Source organism: Parasteatoda tepidariorum, chromosome 2 (assembly GCF_043381705.1).
Source record: "Parasteatoda tepidariorum isolate YZ-2023 chromosome 2, CAS_Ptep_4.0, whole genome shotgun sequence".
Lineage (NCBI taxonomy): Eukaryota > Metazoa > Arthropoda > Arachnida > Araneae > Theridiidae > Parasteatoda > Parasteatoda tepidariorum.
The window spans coordinates 19,770,998-19,791,153 of NC_092205.1; the positions used below are offsets into that span (position 1 = coordinate 19,770,998).

At 29.2% G+C, this 20,156-nt stretch overlaps 2 protein-coding genes across 2 annotated transcripts; both read left to right on the forward strand.

The window, feature by feature from the left end:
- The first annotated feature begins 935 nt into the window (after positions 1 to 935).
- LOC107449713 (uncharacterized) lies at positions 936 to 6,344 on the forward strand. The gene is made up of 2 exons (XM_016065338.3): positions 936 to 1,050; positions 3,655 to 6,344. Exon 2 carries the CDS (start codon positions 3,665 to 3,667, stop codon positions 5,249 to 5,251), a length of 1,587 nt encoding a protein of 528 aa, XP_015920824.2. The 5' UTR covers positions 936 to 1,050; positions 3,655 to 3,664; the 3' UTR covers positions 5,252 to 6,344.
- A 4,557-nt stretch (positions 6,345 to 10,901) lies between these two features.
- Positions 10,902 to 15,205, forward strand: LOC122268244 (uncharacterized; the record flags this gene model as incomplete). Its single annotated transcript, XM_043056663.2, is given in 2 exon segments — positions 10,902 to 11,083; positions 13,846 to 15,205. A coding segment is annotated over 1 exon segment (1,350 nt), but the record flags the coding sequence as incomplete, so codon positions are not given.
- Positions 15,206 to 20,156: the final 4,951 nt, after the last annotated feature.

A 20,156-nucleotide genomic window follows, 5' to 3' on the forward strand; every position in this document is an offset into this window, starting at 1 on the left:
TTTTTTTAAGGTCAAAGTGCCATTGCCCGGTATACATTTGCCCGGTATACCCTACACCGATGCTTTTTTAAGGTCAAGTGCCACTGCCCGGTATATATTTGCCCGATACTCCAAAAACTGATGCTTCTTCTAATCTATCGTCAGTAAGTATTAAAATTTCAAATAAATGTAATTATATCCACGAAGAAATTAATATCAAATCGGATGTAATAAATATTTCGGACATTCACCAAAGCGACTATGTGATTGTCAACATTCACCGGTGAACGTCATCAACCACCAATTTCGATCATTCGCAGTAACATGCACGTCATTTACATAATAACCTCATCAGGACGTTTATTTCATACTTCGCCTAAATAGCATTTGTCATTCTATAGAATGCCTAGGCATTATATACAATGCCTAGGGAAAGTATGTTATTATTCTCACATTTCATACTTTGCCTAAAAACATCCGACATCCCATACAATGCCTATAGGCATTCTATACAATGCCGGCGTTTCATACTTTGCCAGTAGCATATACAAGTGCTATTTTAATGTAGGATTGTTTAAAAAATGTAATGACAATAGTTTTCCCATAAAATTATTGCTTAAGATAACCTGATTCAATGATATAAGTGTGTTAATATTACTTAAGGAAAGTATATTACATAAGTAATGTATATTTAGTGTATAAAGCAAGAATATCAGTATCAAATTTGGCAACTTTAAAAATTCAAAATAATTTGTATTAAAATTTGCAATTTAGGTTTGCTGTTATGATAAATAAAGAACACAGTAGTACTAAAAGCTAAACGGAAACAAAACTTTCCTGATAAGAAACGTCTCTTACGATAAAAAAAAAAAGTATCATGTGCTAATTTGTTTAACTTAAAGGGAGATCCCCTCTGAAAATGTTTGATTTAATCTTGAAAATGTATTATATCTGTTTTTTTATCTCACAAAAATTACTAATGATAAAAAATGTATAAAAACAAACTGCTTCTACATCAGGTTTTACTTTAAACTTAGTATTTTATTAGTAGATTTTTTCCGTTGACCCTTGGTATGTATCGTAAATCTTTCTTTAAAATTGTTTTTAACTTTGTTTAAAATGAACATTAAAAAAAAATCCAAAATGTTATCATTATTATATATATATTCAAAGTATATCCTTTTCATATATTATCATAATTTAATATGGTTGAAGGAAAAATCAGTTCGGATTTTTACTTCTGAATTGTTAAAAAACTGCCATCAAAGTGTTTGAAACTAAGAAACGATTCTCTTCAAATGTACTCACTGTTAAGTTATTTTGGGAAAATTTTATTCAATGAATATTTTTACCGTAATTGCATTCGTAATATTTTTATTATATTTTTATTATAATTTAAATGAATTTTCCATAGTTCCGATAAATAATTCCGGACCAAATTATGGTAAAAAGTACAGTAAAAACGCTATTTTAAAAACTTTTTAAAATTGTACGTGACTGAAAAATTTTATGAAACAAGAAATCTGATATACTGTAATTTTTACAGTAATATTTATTGTTCTGTAGAATCAGAGAATATTTACCTTATAGAAAAGTTGAAATAAAATTATTTATAAGTGTGGTGTTTGACTTCAAGTCCAAAGTGTACAATTATAAAGGCAGTCAGTTTTTTGTCCTTATAACTAATTGCGTTTCATAAAAGAATTACTCAAAACAAAACTTATTTTCATTCTGAAGTAATTTATTTCATTTTATTATGGTAAGCCATTAGTCAAAATTAATATACTTTATTTCAAGAAAAATTCACGCATCGACTATATTTAAATTGAAAAACAAGTATTGCACTTAATCTTTAGCAGTTGTCATCAAGGAAGAACAATTACCTTTACCACCATTCACGCCTTGAATTTTCTTTTTCTTTTATAAACATCTCTTAAATATAGTTCAAAACATGTAGTAAAACATACAAAAGTAAACATGTGTGCGTTATTTTATTTATGCCATAAATAACTTTACTTACATAAACAAAACCTTTTTTTTTCCCTTCCTCATAAGCATTTTCTAGTGATAATGTGCCATCTGTACAAATAAACAAATAAATAAAATATGAGATTGGTATTACAGATCTTCTGAGTTCAATATATGCTTTTAGAATCAATTATATTAAAAACTATGCAGACTAGGAACAATAAGATTGTAGGGAGACATTAAGATTATTATAGTTATTCTTAAAAGAAAAAAGAAAAAATATTAATATTATCAAAACAACGAAGGTAGGATTACAAATGCGAAAACCTGTTTGATTGCCGGTGGAAACAGGGAGAAATTGAATTCCATCGGGCAACGGATCTGATTAGAATGTTTTTAATCTAAGCCTTCTTGACTGTAATTTATTTAATTACGACAATTTTTTGTTTTTTTTCAAGCATAAATATCAATTTGTAATCTCATAAGTACATACTTTTTTTACTTCATTTTTGATAAGGATTATCGAAATGCATATTGTTGTCGTTGCACGCAGGTTGTTTAACATTCTTCACAGCAAAATTACAGAATATGAAAAGACAATTACCTTAAAACCGTTTTATATTTAATTCATTTAAAAAAAATGAAAGTAACATAAGAAAACGAGAGTTGAAAGCTACACCACTGAGATACATGGTGTTCCGTAATTACTACCTGTAGTATTTAATTTTAAAATCCTTTCAAAGTGCATGCACATTGAAGTTACAAATTACAATTTTAAGGGGGATAGAAACAAAGCTAATATCGAATCACTAGTAATACAATCGAAATGAAAAACTTAAAAAAGAATGGAAAAAAAACTTGGAAATATTTCTAATAATCCTATCTTCCTGACTAATGATTTCTCATAATTCCCTTCTGTGTCCTTCGTCAATCTAACAGGGTTTGATGATTATCAGGCTTTCTCTAGTAGTGGTCCGAAGTGGGTTTTTTTTTTTTTTTTTTGTATCACTGAATTAATTTAAGTTAATGTGCATTTTTTTTACTTCAAATGCATGTTTTAAAAATGCTCACGAATTTTAAAGAAAAAAAATATGTATCTATACATTATAGAAGGCAATTTAATATTTAAGCAAAAAAGTAAATTAAGTGCTTTTGAAATCTGAGAAGTCCTTAGTTTGGAAGATAGGATGAAAAACACTAGAACCAGTTTGATTGACAGATGAAATTTGGTTCCAGTAACCAGCTAACATGCTTATAATAACTGCCTTTTCTACTCTTATCTATTCTATCCTGCTATCAAGCAGGTTTTGATGCTTGCAACTCTGCCTTCTTTCGTAGTGACTTGTTAATTTTCAATAGTCTTTTTGTTTTTTTCCCCCTCTCTTGAATTGTAATTTGTGAACCCAAGCCTGTATTTATTCTTAAAAGGATTCTACAAATATTTATTAAAGGTGGTGATTACGGCAAACGCTGTGCATACTTTTACGTTTTGAAGAAAATTAGATGAAAGGAGTGAGTGAGACTTAATTATGAAAAATATTGTTTTGAAATGAAGCTATTTAAAGATTTGCAACGATGTATTAAATTTATACGAGACATCGATATAGAACATAGTTATTTTTCTTACTTGCCTAGATTTTGGCCATTTTCTATAGCAATGTTAAATGTGAAACAATTATTAATTTGTTTATTATTTTTTTATTTCAGAATTTGAAAAATGAATTGCGAAGTATGTTTCGAAAAGTTTAAAGGTATAAAAAGTCTAATCGAACATGAATCGACTGATAATCATCAGGAAAACGTCAAGAAACATCAAAATACCTTATCAGGTTTTTCAACTGAAGGTATCCCTGCTGTTACAGTAACCTCTGAATCAGTCGCTGTTACTGCTGAAGGTCTCTTAATTTCTGATGCTGAATCAACCCCAGTTATTACTGAAACTGATTCTTCAGGATCAGTCCCAGTTGTTACTGAGGCTATTTCGGACTCAGCTCAATCAGTCCAAATAGCAACTGAAACTTCTCCAAATGCTGCACTTGCTGATTCAAATATGGTTAGTTTAAAGATTAACAACTTGTTTTCTTGTGTAGCATGTTCAATGGAATTTTCTAATCTTTCTAATGCTATCCGACACTCAGAAAATAAGTTGCATGCCACAATGGTTTTAGCTACCGGGATTGGTTTTGATGAACAAGCTGATATTTGTGAAGATTATATTGATTTACTTCCTAGGTTACACGCCTGCGCTGTATGCATTTTTTATTCCTTTAGTTTGAAGTATTACTACATGCACTTAAAATCTCGTAGTCATAGGGAAATAGTGCAGAAAATAAACAACTTTTTTCAGTTAGAGGTGGAAAATGCGGCCAATGTTTGCTTCAATGAACAAACGCCTAAAAATGGTTCAAAGATCCCTTTACAGCATTATTGTAAGTTTTGTAATATTCAATATAAAGATAATAAAGGTTACCGGCGCCATATCAAGGATCAGAAGCATAAAAAATTTTTACTGCTTATGAAGAAAGTAGCCCAAAGAAAAAAAGAAATTTTTGACGTAAGTTTCAGTGTAAAAGATTCCGAAAATTCGAGCAATTCGCAATATTACTGTGAACTGTGTAATATTTCGGTTTACTCCAACCAATATGAAAAACATTTGATATGGAAGACTCACAGAAGAGTTGAGCAATATATAAATGCATTGTTCTTAGAACACGCTGAAGAAATCGATATTTTTGAAGATTTAAATGATTTTGATTTCCACCCGGTTGGTTGCTGTTTTTACCATTGTGAGCTATGTGACACGTGGTGTTTGGGTTCTAAATGTTATGGAAATCATTTGAATGGAAGGAAGCATTGCAGAAAGACCGGACAAAAACCAATTGCCGCTGATTCTAAGTTAGTCGATAATATCAAGGATTCATCTTCTTCACCACATCGTTGTGAAGTATGCAATATTCAATACGCATCTTCGAAATGTTACGAAATACACTTGAGGAGCAAGGTTCATATTAGAATTGAACAAATATTGAGTGAACTATCTAAAATAAAAGATGAATTCGGCTCCAGTTCTGAAGCTCACGACAATCCGCCATTTGAGCCTAGTTTTGAAACACACGACAATCCCCTTCTTGGACCCAGTTTTGAAACACACGATGATACTGGTAAATCCTTGCAGTTGTCCTATTTTTGCAAATTATGTGATGTTCGATGTACTTGTTCAAAAAGCTATGATTCGCACTTGAAGGGTAAAACTCATAACAAAATTAAAAGGATTATGAGCACATTATCCATCGAAACTGGATAAAATGTTTTGACTAACTTTAACTATAAGAAAGTGAATTAACATTTCCTGTCCTTCTCTTATACTCTTTTGATACCTTTCGGAAATTCCAGAGCAAAAATTTCAAATATAACTTAAATCAAGAAATAACAGATTGTGTTGTGGTACAGTTTAGTTTTTAAACTAACTTTCGCTTTCGTTGAAGTCATTTTCATCGATCGTGAGGCAATTTTGATTGCAAAAGTTAAATACATAAAGAAATTGGGACAATGTATTGAAAGGCTATCCTTTATTCCAAAAGTTACAATTTTAATTTCAAACTAATTCTCAGTATCTACCTATCTAGGCATACTTTACATATTTCATGCAGATCGCGTAAATACATGTTTTTTAAATCCCTACGATCTAGAAAAAATCTCAAACTCAGTCGTAGCGAAACTGTTACGTTTCTACTATGCAAAACTAAAAAATAAAACTCATTCGTTATTACTACAAAAAATAAAAATCAATACCTATTTAGAACTACAATTTTTCGCTTTAAAAAAATTTTAAACTGAAATTTCAGCTACAATGACAAGGTTGCACCAGCTTAGATTAGATATCCTATATCCCTTAATTTTAATTTACTCGTATAACAGTCGAATTATTATTATTTGGAAAATTGGCCCACATGCACTCTGTTAACAAGTTTCTGGAATTTCCGCGTGATAAAAATACAATACACAAAATCATGGTATTACTTTCAAGGAAATTGGTTTGTTTTTCAACAAAAACTCGCTTAAAAATGCCCTGTGCGTTGTTAAAAATGTGTCTTATTGTCCTTAGCTGTTCATTTCCATGAATAACAAGACTGACACTGTTTTTTAAAAAAATTTAGTACGACAGAAACAAATTGAATATCAAGATATATGCAAGCAACTTTCATAATTTTATGGAAAACTCAGTTTATAGAAATTTCACTTATTTATTAAGACTTTAAATAAATTTTGATCTAATTCAACTTTGAAATGTACCACGATCTTAAGTACCAAATGTCTCTCTGATCATATGTTGAATACATTTTTTCACTTATATGTAGTTTGCAATGAGTAATAAAAGCGTTTTTTGTTCTCTTTAACCATCACTTATCTGATAATTTGTAGTCGTAGTTGTAGTTTTATTTACGTAGCACTTGAGCTGCAAAATGGGCTATAAGAGACGGTCTGGGAAACATCCCTGAGGATGATCCGAAGACATGACATCACAAATAATTATTTACATTCCTTTTAGGTTTAACGAGGCATACAGTGATTTAAGGAGGAATTTTACCAAATCTCCTTTGTCTCTGGGCAATTGAGATGAGTTAGAAAAAAAATTCTTTAATATTTAACTCTGATGCTAGATTTGTCTTCTTTAACTAACGGATACCCCCTCTTCCTCAACTTGTTAGAATTGAAAAGAAACTTGTTTGAAAGCGACAAAATTTCCCTCTAACGACTCTTAAGTGCTCCTTTGTGATATGAAGCATTTGGTTTAATCAGGTACATGTGAAACTCTCAACTCGTCATCGGGTCAACTGTGGCTAACAAAGTTACTGATAAGGAGACATTTTTAACATATACTTCTCACTTATTCCACATTTCAAAGAAACTATAAATTATGCTACATGCTATATATTACAAAATTCAGCTTTACTTTTTAACTGAAGTAAATTAAGGACATCTAGCGAATATTTTATGATTATTAATATCTAAAAACATAAAAGTTGTTCAGAATTCGTATGTTTGAAAAGAGAGTTTGTTTTTGAGTTTAAGTATTGTATGCTCGACGCTTACCTATATGCTTACCTATGCTTACGTATGCTTACCTATTTCTAATTACAAAAGCAGTAGATGCATTGAAAAATTTACGGATTGATTTGATAAATGAAGCAAATTTTATGGGAAAACAACTTTCGAAGACAGAAGAAGCTCATCAATTTCGGAAAATCAGTATGATGGAAGTAAATAATGAAATGAGTAATAAAAAAATCTTAATCATTTTTAAATGAGTTTCCCAATGGCTTTTTCATTTTTACTTTTTTGATCTGAAAAAAAAAAGTAGTTAATGACCATTAAAATATCTACATAGATTATCTTAACAACCTATTCTTTTTGGTTTCATTTTTCAATGCATCTACTGTTTTTGTAATTAGAAATAGGTTTCTTGTATGTCAAATGAAAGTCCCTCATACCGTTAAAAAATATTGCATACAAAAATATTTTGGATAAAATATTAAGCCTGCATAAATAATTCGAAAATATTCCTGTTTAAACTCTTTTAAATAAAATAAAAAATAATTTTTGTGATTGGAAAAAAAGTCTTCGACTAATCAAATGACGAAGTATTTATGATATTTATAATTATTGAAGACGAACAAATTTTAACCCTACATTTAGCTTACATTGTTTAAAAATGACCATTTTAATTTTTTGTGTGGTTATTTTGGCATCGGTGCTGTCGGCACAAGGGACGATAGGTATATGACCCCTTCAAAATTTAGAAACATCAAAATATCTCTCCTTATATTTCACACAATTAAAATTAAAACTTTCAAAATCATCCTTCATATAAATTTAGCTAAGGTAAAAATAAGGTAAGAAATTTAAACTTTAATCATTTTGTAGATGAAAGGTATTTTCGTCTCTTTTCTTTTTTATTAATTGCAAAATTTTGAAACTTTTTGGTAAAATGTATCTTATATTCGTCCCCTCTCGAAAACTAGAAGCCTGAGACGCTTGTATTTGGGGACAAATTTTCTGTACCATCTCTTGGAGATTTAAATTAGTGTATTGATCGGTTATTTCTTCAAAAATAATACAACTTTTTTAAAAAGTGTATTTAGTTCGCGTGCAAATACCACCAAAGTTGTTTTTTCCCCCAGTGTATATGAATCCTTCCATATGAATTCCGTTTTTGGCAATACAAAGAATAAGTCTTCAACGGGGCAAATACAAATTAAAGCAATATTTAAGACATTTATATAAAAGTTACTGAGGAAAATTTTCTGCCCGTACGTATGGCACATACGTACGGGCAGAAAATTTCGTTGTCGTTGAACAATGTATTTTGTAGTTGAACGTAGTAGTTGAATAAATTTGTAGTTGAACGTAAACGGCCTATTTAGGCACGTGTGAGCTGAATAAAAAGTCAAAATTTTTTGGTTTGCAATAATATACATCATGAATAACATTATATTTCTTCAAAGAAACCTACTTCCTTTTATAAATATCGAAATTATTTGCAAAAACAGCCGTAAACTGACTGTTTTGGCCCAATTGTGTTACTGAGTAATGCACTCCATCCCTACCAAAAAAAATGGCAATTTTAATTTAATTTACTTATTTGTTTACTTATTTGTGAATTTTTTAGTCATGGCACATAAGTAGAGGAACAAAATTTTAGTTTGCTAACTGGGTCTGGTTGAAATCACCGTTAGTCACTTCAAGGTCAGATTAATTTACCGACAACATTTCGCCCTTCGCAGACGCCATCACTTTGCCAACAGCTCATTTCGCTCAACTTGATCATTTAACTGACACAATCAATTTAAATATGATTCATATTTTCAGACTGACTTCCTTTATTTTTTATACAGATTATTTAGGCTGCGAACCATTTTGAAATTATTGGCCATGAGGGATTTGATATCGCGGTAATGGTAAGAACGTTATTAACTTACTCGAAAATTTGATTATTGCTGAAACCTACAAAAGCATTTATTAAGTATAAACACTGTAGAGATGTTCTAGGTTCGAAATAAAGCATGTTTCAACTTCAATTTTTATTTAAATTTTGATTTCTAAAATATCCTTGGTTAAAAAATAATCTTGTTTCTAAAATTAATGCAAACATGTTTAATTAAAGTTTCATTTGGAAGATTTTTTTTAGTAAAAATAATAATTTTATTGAAGAGAACTGTTCTGACAAATAATTCCTTTTAAAGGTGAAGCGAATCACAGGCTTCTGTTCTGCATATAATTTTTTATAGTTCAGCATTTAATTTATTATTTCATTATTTTAATTTCACTTTATTCATTTGAAATTTCACTGCTACATTCACATTTCAGCAAACTGTATCGGTTAGGAAACGATTGTTTCTATAATGAAATGTAAGGCTACGCTGCATCTAAACGTTTACGATAATATTGGTTATATTATAAAAAATATCGATTTGGCGTGTTGTATGGTCTAAATAATAATTATTAAAATTGTTTTTCTGTAACTGGTGTAAATACTTTATTAACAATGTCGGTGAAATGATCCAGTATCGTGTTGGATCGTGTTGGCGAAGTGATTGTGTCGGCGAAATGAACCGTGTCGGCGATGTGACAAACTGGCATTGCCGATATGATCTGTCGGTGAAGTGGTTGTCAGCGAGATGAACACGGCCCTTCAATTAAACTATTGTACAAGTATAAAAACGATTGCCATCTCTGTAAAATAAATTAGTATTACTGTAAATTATGATGGGAAAAAAACTGATATATAAATGAAAGAAAAGGGAGAAAAAGTTAATTTTGTATTATCAAATGAGTTGAAAATTTGATTTTAGGTGGATTAAATACACTGAAACCAATAGCGTTTTTAATTTTCATAGAAAAGGAAATATTTTCCTTAATTTTTAAATTTTTATTTCATTTAATTACTATGCAACATTTATTTGTTAATAAACATAACAATAAGTTGATTATTTCTTATAGTATTGAATTAAATACAGATACGGAAAATAATTAATCATTTTCCACTTTATTGTCAAGGAAAAAAATGAACTAACATTTTAAATGAAATCAATTTTAATAATTAAAAAGGACTATTTAATATAAACAATAATTATAATTCATCTAGGAAAAAAAAGTAAATCCATAACTTAAAATTTTGGAGTTCTAAGCTCAGCTTCAGTAGTGAATAAAAATTGTACGTTAGTGTTAGCATTTAGTTAGAGTAGCGAGACTAAGATTATTTTGCAAATTATCATTTTGAACTGAGAGCACAATCTACACAGTGAAACCACGCTGAGCCAAATGGTCCCAAATTCCCAAAATACACAGGAAACAGTAATCCAGAAATTTTGGTGGTAAAAAGTCTGCAGTGCTAGAAAACACTATCCATTCTTCCTAACCACAAACGTCACGCAGTGGACTGATCGTTAAGACAAACAAAGTAACGCATGAAACCGCACTTTAACTTTTTTTTAAAATGGATTAGAGTAAATATTTAACAGTATTTCATCCTTTAATTTTTCAAGAATTCGAAATTTTTATTTTTTATGAAATATTTCTGCAACTATTTTCATACATACAAATGCTATTTTAATGTAGGATTGTTTAAAAAATGTAATGGCAATAGTTTTTCCATAAAGTTATTGCTTAAGATAACCTGATTCAATAATATAAGTGAGTAAATATTACTTAAGGAAAGTACATTACATAAGTAACGTATATTTAGTGTATAAAACATGAGTATCAGTATCAAATTTGGCAACTTTAAAAATTCAAAATAATTTGTATTAAAATTTTCAATTTAGGTTTATTGTTATGATAAATAACGAACGCAATCGAACTAAAGGCTAAACGGAAACTAACTTTCCTGATAAGAAACGTCTGTTACGATAAAAAAAAATATATCATGTGCTAATTTGTTTAATATGCAACTTAAAGGGAGATCCCCTTTGAAAATGCTTGATTTGATCTGGAAAATGTATTATATCTATTTTTTTATCTCACAAAAACTACTAATGATAAAAAATGTATAAAAACAAAATGCTTCCCGTCAAGTTTTATTTAAAACCTTTAGAACAACAGTATTTTGTTAGTAGATTTTTCCCGTTGACCCTTGGTATGTATCGTAAATCTTTCTTTAAAATTGTTTTTAACTTTGTTTAAAATGAACATTAAAAAAAATCTAAAACTATTCAAGTCAGAAAAGCACTTAATGTATTGCGGCAAGCTTCAGAACAAAGAGGAGGAAATATCGAACACTATAAAAACTTCTATAAACTCTCAAATGATGTTGAAAAGTTAATTTTAAATACTGCAACTCAAGCAACTATTGATCGGTTTTTTGCAAAAAATTTGTAAATTTAATCTTATGTAGGGTTTTACTTTATTAAAATAATTAAATTAGTTAAAATAAAGCATTAATGTTGTCATTATTTTAGCTTTTAAAGTGTGTGTATTTAGAATGTATCGTAAAAAAAAAATTTTTTTTTTTCAAATGTTGAATCACCTCTTAATAAAATCAGCCGCTTAATAAAATCAAAAGAGCATAAAACGAAAGTGATTTTAATAAACGGCGGGCACTATATCTTTTTCATATATTATCATAATTTAATATGGTTGACTGAAAAATCAGTTCTGATTTTTGCTTCTGATTTGTTAAAAAACTGTTTTCAAAATGTTTGAAACTTAGAAACGATTCTCTTAAAATGTACTCACTGTTAAGTTATTTTCGGAAAATTTTATTCAATGAATATTTTTACTGTAATTAATTCGTAATTATATTCGTAATATTTTTATCTTAGTTATATTCTCATTATTATTCAAATGAATTTTCCATAGTCTACATAGTAAATAATTCCGGATCAAATTACGTTAAAAAGTACAGTAAAAACGCTATTTTAAAAACTTTCTAAAATTTTACGGAACTGAAAAATTTTACGAAACAAAGAAACTGATATACTGAAATTTTTACAGTAATATTTATTGTTTTGTAGTTTAATAAGTATTATTGTAAAATCTGCGGTACGAAATTTTACTTTAAAAATATATTTTACGATAAAATAAATTTGATGGATGATGCACAAATGGTTTCATTACTTTTTACCATAATTTGATCCATAATTTTTTATAGTGACCGTAGGAGAAATTTACCTGTAAGAAAAATTTCCTGATCTAACGGGGAAAATTTAATCAACCTGACTTTGAGTAAAAACAATTTGCAACCAAAGAGTATAATTAAAAGACCGACATTTTATTTATTTTAATTAAAAAATTTGCTAAGTTCTTGTGTTCTAAACCGAAATATAACTTTGTAAAATCCACTGTATTTTTTCTCTAAAAAAGGAATTTTTCAGTTACTTTAGGAATGAAATGAGGCTGAGTCTCATTCTTCAATACACTTGGAAAACTTTTTTTATATCAAATAGGTACTGCCATTTTGTTAATTTTAATTGAGCGAAATTTATCCCTGTTTATTGGTTCTAAACTGAAAGGGGAAACTCCCCCTATAAGGGAATGTTGCAGTTTCCAAGTTAAATAACGTTAACACAAATCATAGAACAACAATCAAATGCTCTTAAAGGTGTATTTAGTCATAGGGAAAACTCCCCTAAAGATTAGAGTTTTGAAAGAAATAAAACTTTATGTTTTTTAAACGATTTTTTTATGATTATACACGAATTAAGTGCACATTTTTTTAAAAAGTTGTTTTTCTGATAGCACAATGCAATTACTGTCGCTAAAACATTTAAAGTCGAAGATAACTTAAGAAATAACAAAGCATAAATTTCTGACCATTTAATTAAAATATTCAATATGACGATTTTATTTAAATACTTTACTCAAACAATATTAACCTTATAGAAAAGTTGAAATAAAATTATTTATAAGTATGGTGTTTGACTGTTAAATATCAATTTATAACCACATAAGTACATACTTTCTTTACTTCCTTTTTGATATGGATTATCGAAATGCATATTGCTGTGGTTGCACGCAGGTTGTTGTATATTTTTTATAGCAAAATGACAGCATATCAAACGACAAGTACCTTAAAACCATTTAATATGTAATTCATTTAAAAAGGAAGAACATGACATAAAAAAAACGTGAATTGAAAGCTACTCCACTGAGATACATGATATTCAGTAATCACTACCTGTAATATTTAATTTTAGAATCCTTTCAAAGTGCATGCACATTGAAGTTACAAATTAATATCTAAGGGATATAGAAACAAATGTACTATCGAATTACTAGTAATGAAATCGGAATGAAAAACGCAATTTGATATTTAAGCAAAAAAATAAATTAAAACGCTTTTGACATCTGAGGAATCAGTAGTTAGAAAGATAGGATGAAAGACACTAAAACCAGTTTGATTGCCAAATGAAATTTTGTTCTAGTAACCAGCTAACATGTTTATAATAACTGCCTTTTCTACTCTTATCTATTCTCTCTGGCTATCAAGCAGGCTTTGATGCTTGCAACTCTGCCTGCTTTCATAGTGACTTGTTAATTTTCAATAATCTTTTTTTTTCTTCCTCGCTTGAATATTAATTTGTGAACCAAGCCTGTATTTATTTTTAAAAGGATTCTACAAATATATATTAAAGGTGGTGATTACGGTAAACACTGTTCATATTTTTACGATTTGAAGAAATTTCGATGAAAGGAGTGGTTGCGACTTAATTATGAAAAATGCTGTTTTGAAATGAAGCTATTTAAAGATTTGCAACGATGTATTACATCTATACGAAACGTCAACACAAAACATATTATGCTATCTTTCTTATTTAGGGCTTAAACATTTTCTATAGCAATCTGAAATGTGAAAAAGTTATTAATTTCTTTTATTTATTTATTTTATTTCATTTTCAGAATTTGAAAAATGAATTGCGAAGTTTGTTTCGAAAAGCTTAAAGGTATAAATAGCCTGATCCAGCATGAAACGACTGCTAATCATCGGGAAAATGTCAAGAAACATCAAAATACCTTATCAGATTTTTCTACTGAAGGTATCCCTGCAGTTACAGTAACCTCTGAATCAGTCGCTGTTACTGCTGAATGTTTTATAATGTCTGATGCTGAATCAGCCCCAGCTGTTTCTGAAACTCTTCCAGTTACTTCAGGATCAGTCTCAGTTGCTACTGAATCTATTCCGGACCCTTCTCAATCAGTCCAAGTAGCAACTGAAACTTCTCCAAATGCCGCACTTTCTGTTTCAAATGTGGTTAGTTCAAATATTAACAACTTGTTCTCTTGTGTGGCATGTTCAAGTGGATTTTCTAATCTTTCTAATGCTATCCGACACTCAGAAAGTAAGTTGCATGCCACAATGGTTTTAGCTACCGGAATTGGTTCTGATGAACAAGCTGATATTTGTGAAGATTATATTGATTTATTTCCTAGGTTACATTACTGTATTGTATGCATTTCTTATTCCTTTAGTTTGAAGCTTTATTACGTGCACCTAAAATCACGTAGTCATAGGGAAATTGTGCAGAAAATAAACAACTTTTTTCAATTAGAGGTGGAAAATTCGCCCGATGTTTGTTTCAATGAACAAACGCCTAAGAATGGTTCAAAGCTCCATTTACAGCATTATTGTAAGTTTTGTAATATTCAATATAAAGATAATAAAGGTTACCGGCGCCATATCAAGGATAAGAAGCATCAAAAAATTTTACTGCTTATGAAGAAAATTGCTCAAGGAAAAAAAGAAAATGTTGACGCAAGTTTCAGTGTAAAAGATGCTGAAAATTTGAATAATTCGCAATATTACTGTGAGTTCTGTAATGTTTCGGTTAATTCCAATCAATATGAAAAGCACTTGATATGGAAAACTCATAAAAGAGCTGAACAATATATAATTACAATGTCCTTGGGACATGCTGAAGGTATCGATATTTGTGAAGATTTAAATGATTTTAAGTTCAACCTGGCTGGTTGTTGTTTATATTATTGTGATCTATGTGAAATTTGGTGTTTTGGTTCTAAATGCTACGGAAATCATTTGAATGGAAAGAAGCATTGCAGAAAGACGAAACAAAAGCAAATTGCTGCTGATTCTACATTAGTCGATAATATCAAAAATTCGTCTTCTTCACCACATCGCTGTGAAGTATGCAATATTCAATTCGCAACTTCGAAACGTTATAAAATGCACTTGAAGAGCAAGATTCATATTAGAATTGAACAAAGATTGAATGGACTATCTAAAATAAAAGATGAATTCGGTTCCAGTTTTGAAGCACTCGACAATCCCCTTATTGGACCCAGTTTTGAAGCACACGGCAATACTGATAAATCCTTGCAGTTGTCCTATTTTTGCAAATTATGTGATGTTCGATGTACTAGTTCGAAAAGCTATGATTCTCACTTGGAGGGTAAATTTCATAAGACAATTAAAATGATTATGAGCACGTTATCCATCGAAACTGGATAAAATATTTCGACTAATCTTAACTGTAGCAAAGCGAATTTCTTAACATTTCTTGTCCTTATTTTATACTTCTTTAATATCTTTCGGAAATTCCAGAGCAAAATTTTCAATGAAAACTTTAATCAGGAAATTACAGATTATGTTGTTGTTTAGTTTAGTTTTTAAACTAAATTTCTCTTTTAGTGAAGTCATTATTATCGATAGTGACGTAATTTAGTTCACGAAAGTTAAATAAATAAAAAAATTGGACCATATATTCATAGGCTACACTTTTTTCAAAAATTTACAATTTTTGTATCAAACTAATTCTCAGTGGATAGGTACTTAACATATTGCATGCAGGTCGAGTAAATACATGTTTTTTACATCCCTACGATCTAACAAAAAATTTCAATATTGGTAGCAAAACTATTTTGTTTCCACCATGTAATACTAAGAAATAACTCATTCGTTATTACTACAAATAAAAATGATTCAATAGTTACGTATTTAATACTACTATTGTCCGCTGTAAAAAATTTTAAACTGAAATTGCAGCTATAATGACAAGTTTGCATCAGCTTGGAATTTATACCTTACCACCTATATCTTTAGATTTTAATTTACTCGTATAACAGTCGAATTTTATTATTTGGAAAATTCACCGACATGCACTCTGTTACTAAGTTTCTGGAATTTCGACGCGAGAACAATACAATAATATACAAAATCATAGTATTACCTTCAAGGATTTTTTTTAAACAATAGCACGTTTATAAAATGTCCTGTGCGTAGTTAAAAAATGTGGCTAATTTCCCCAAGCTGTTCATATCCATGAATAAGTAGACTGAGACTGATTTAAAAAAATTATCACGACAGAGACAGATTGAATATCAAGATATATGTTAGCAACTTTCATAACTTAATGGAAAGTTCAGCTTATAGAAATTTCACTTATTTATTAAGTGAAATTTCTATAAGCTGAATTGATTTTACACATACATGATTTCACTTATTTAGACTTTGATTAAATTTTGATATAGTTCAATTTTGGAATGTACCATAATCTTAAATACCAATTGTCTCTCTGATCATATGTTGAATATATATTTTTACATTTATATGTAGTTTGCAATGAGTAATAAAAAAGTTTTTTGTTCTCTTTAACCATCACTTGTCAAATAATTATTTACATAACTTTTAGGTTTAACAAGGCATACAGTGATTTAAGGAGGAATTTTATCAAATCTCCTCTGTCTCTGGGCTGTTGAGATGAGTTAGGAAAAAAAAAAGTTGATATTTAACTCTGATACTAGATTTGTCCTCTTCAACTAACGGATACCCCTCTTCCTCAACTTGTTAGACTTGAAAAGAAACTTGTTTGAATGCGACAAAATTTCCCTCTAACGACTCTTAAGTGCTCCTTTGTGATATGAAGCATTTGGTTTAATCAGGTACATGTGAAACTCTCAACTCATCATCGGGTCAACTGTAGCTAACAAAATTACTGATAAGGAGACATTTTTTAACACATGCTTCTTACTTATTCCAAATTTCAAAGAAGCTATAGGTTATACTTTATACTATATATTACGAAATTCTGACTTATTTTAACTGAAGTAAATTAGGGACATCTAATGAATATTTTATGATTGTTAGTATCTAAAAACATAGAGGTTGTTTAGAATTCATATGTATGAACAGAGAATAAGTTCTTGAGTTTAAGTATTGTATGCTCATTTATGATTTGATGTTCCATAAATGAAGGGAATTTTATGGGACAGAAACACTTTCGAACACAGAAGAGATTCATGAATTTCAAAAAATCAGCATGAGGAAAATAAATAATGATATGAATGATAAAAAAAATCACAAGTATTTTTAAATGATTTTCCCAATGGCTTTCCATTTTTACTTTTTTAATCTAAAAAAAAAATAGTTTTTGACTGTTAAAATATCTACGTAGATTATCTTAACAACCTCTTTTCTTTGATTTCGTTTTTCATTGCATCTACTGTTTTTGTAATTAGAAATAGGCTTCCTGTATGGCAAGTGAAATTCCCGCACAGCCTTAAAAAATATTGCGTGCAAGAATATTTTGGATAAAACATTAAGCTTGTATAAATAATTCCGAAAAATGCCTGTTCAAACTCTTTTAAATAAAAAAAAATCTCATTTTCTTATTGGAAAAAAAAAGTCTTCGACTAATCAAATGGCAGAATAGTTATGATATTTATAATTATTGATTACGAACTAATTTTAACCCTACCTTTAGCTTACATTGTTTAAAAATTGCCATTATCAAATTTTTAGGTTATTTAGGCATCGGTACCGTTGGCGCGAGGAATGCTAGGTACATGACCCCCTCAATAACGAGAAATATCAAAATACCTCCCCTCACGCAAGTAAAAACAAAATTTTCAAAATCATCCTCCATATAAATTAAGCTAAGGTAAAACAAGATAAGGAATTTAAACTTTATAATCATTTTGCTGATGAAAGAAATTTTTGTCTCTTTTCTTTTTTTATTAAATGTAAAATTTTGATTGGTTTTGGAAGAGTGTATCTTAATTTCGTGCTCTTTAAAAAACTGGACTCCTGAGACGCTTCTGCATTTGGGGACAGATTTTCCTTACCATCTCTTGGTGATTATTCGATTTAAATTATTGTATTGATTTCAACCTCTTGAAAAATAATACAAATATAACTTTTTTAAAAAGTATATTTAGTTCGCGTGCAAATATCACCGAAGTTTTTTTTTCTTCCCAGTGTTTATAAATCATTCCAGATGAATTCAGTTTTTTGTAAATAAGGAGAAGTCTTCAATGTAGCAAATTCAAATCAAAGCAATATTTAAGATATTTATATAAAAGTTATAGAGGAAAAATCTTTGCCCGTATGTATGGCACTAGTAGAACTGAAACGGCCTGTTTAAGCAAGTGCGAGCTAAATAAAAGATCAAAATTTTTTGGTTTACAATATACATTATGAATAACATTATATTTCTTCAAAGAAACCTTCTTCCTATTATGAACATCGAAGTTAAGTGCAAAAACAACCTTAAACTGGCTGTTTTGGTCCAATTGTGTTACTGAGTAATGCACTCCATCTCATCCAAAAAAAAAAAAAAAAAAAAAAAAAAAAANAAAAAAAAAAAAAAAAAAAAATGGCAATTCTAACTTTATTTACTTACTTGTTTTTTTTATTTTTGAATTTTGTTAGTCATGGCAATTAGGTAGAGGAACAAAATTTTAGTTTACTAACTGGATTTGGTTGAAGTCACTGCTAGTCACTTCAAGGTCAGATTAATTCCCCGACGACATTTCGCCCTTCGCAGTCACCATTACTTTGCCGACAGCTCATTTCGCCTATGCTCATTTCGCTCACTAGATCTGACGCGATCAATTTAAATATGACTCATGTTTTCAGACTAACTTTCTGTATTATTTATAAAAATTATTTGGACTGCGAAATTTTTTGAAATTATTTGCCATAAGGGATTTGATATCGCGCTAATGGTCAGTGCGTTATTAAATTACTTACTCGAAAATTTGATTATTGCTGAGACCTACAAAAGCAATTATTAAGTATAAGCACTGTAGAGATGTTCTAGGTTTGAAATGAAGTATATTATAACTTCAATTTTTATTTAATTTTTTATTTCTAAAATATCCTTATTTTTAAAATTAATGCAAAACATGTTTGGTTAAAGTTTCATTTGGAAGATTTGTTCTTTTAGTAAAAAGATTATTTTTATTGAAAAGAATAGTTCTGACAAATAATTCCGTTTAAAAGTGAAGCGAATCATGGGCTTCCGTTCTACACATAATTTTTTATAGTACAACAATTAATTTATTATTTCATTATTTTATTTTTACCTTATTAATTTGAAATTTCACTATTACATTTACATTGGATACTATTGAAATTTTACTATTACATTTTACCAAACTATCGGTTTGGAAATGGTTGTTTATATTATGAAATGTAAGGCTACGATGTATCAAAACGCTTACGATAATACTGGTTATATTATCACAAATATCGATTTGGCGTGGTGTATGGTCTAAATAATTATTTAAAAAATTCTTTTCCTTTAACTGGTGTTAAATACTTTATTAACTATTATAACATACTCTTACATTTCTATATTTTCCATAAAATTTTAATTTTCAAATAAAAAAATGGTTGTATAAAGGAAATTAATAGCTCAATTATTAATTAAACCCATTTCTGTACTTGCTTTTGTTATTCTTATAAATAGACACGTTTTTGTAAGCGATGTAGGTAAGTAATATAACCAATATAAAAACCAAACTCTAAACATAACCCCTAGATTAAAACCTAAACCATTTTTCCTCAATCGGTTAGATTTCGATCTCCCAAGGAGCGTGTGAAGTCTATAAAGAGGAAATTTTAACTGACTGAAAAAATGTAGAGCAGCAGTTGGGGGATCAGATGAAGTGTTTTCAAAATAACCACCACAAAACTGTTAGAACAATTATTTTCAATCAAAATATTTGTCCTTTAAGTAATAAATATCTTCCAAATGTATTTAATTGAACTTAAAACAAGCTTTTTTTTACTTCGGTATATTCTAAAATACAGTACGTAATGAATAAAAAATTAAAAAGATATATTAAAGTTGACAAGCACTCCTTTTCATTCCTGAGCAATCTCTACAGCGCTAATACTTAAAAAGCCTCAGCAAAAACAAAATTTATTTACAAACTTATTTATAACTAGCCGCCTAAGGCGGCCAGCTGTC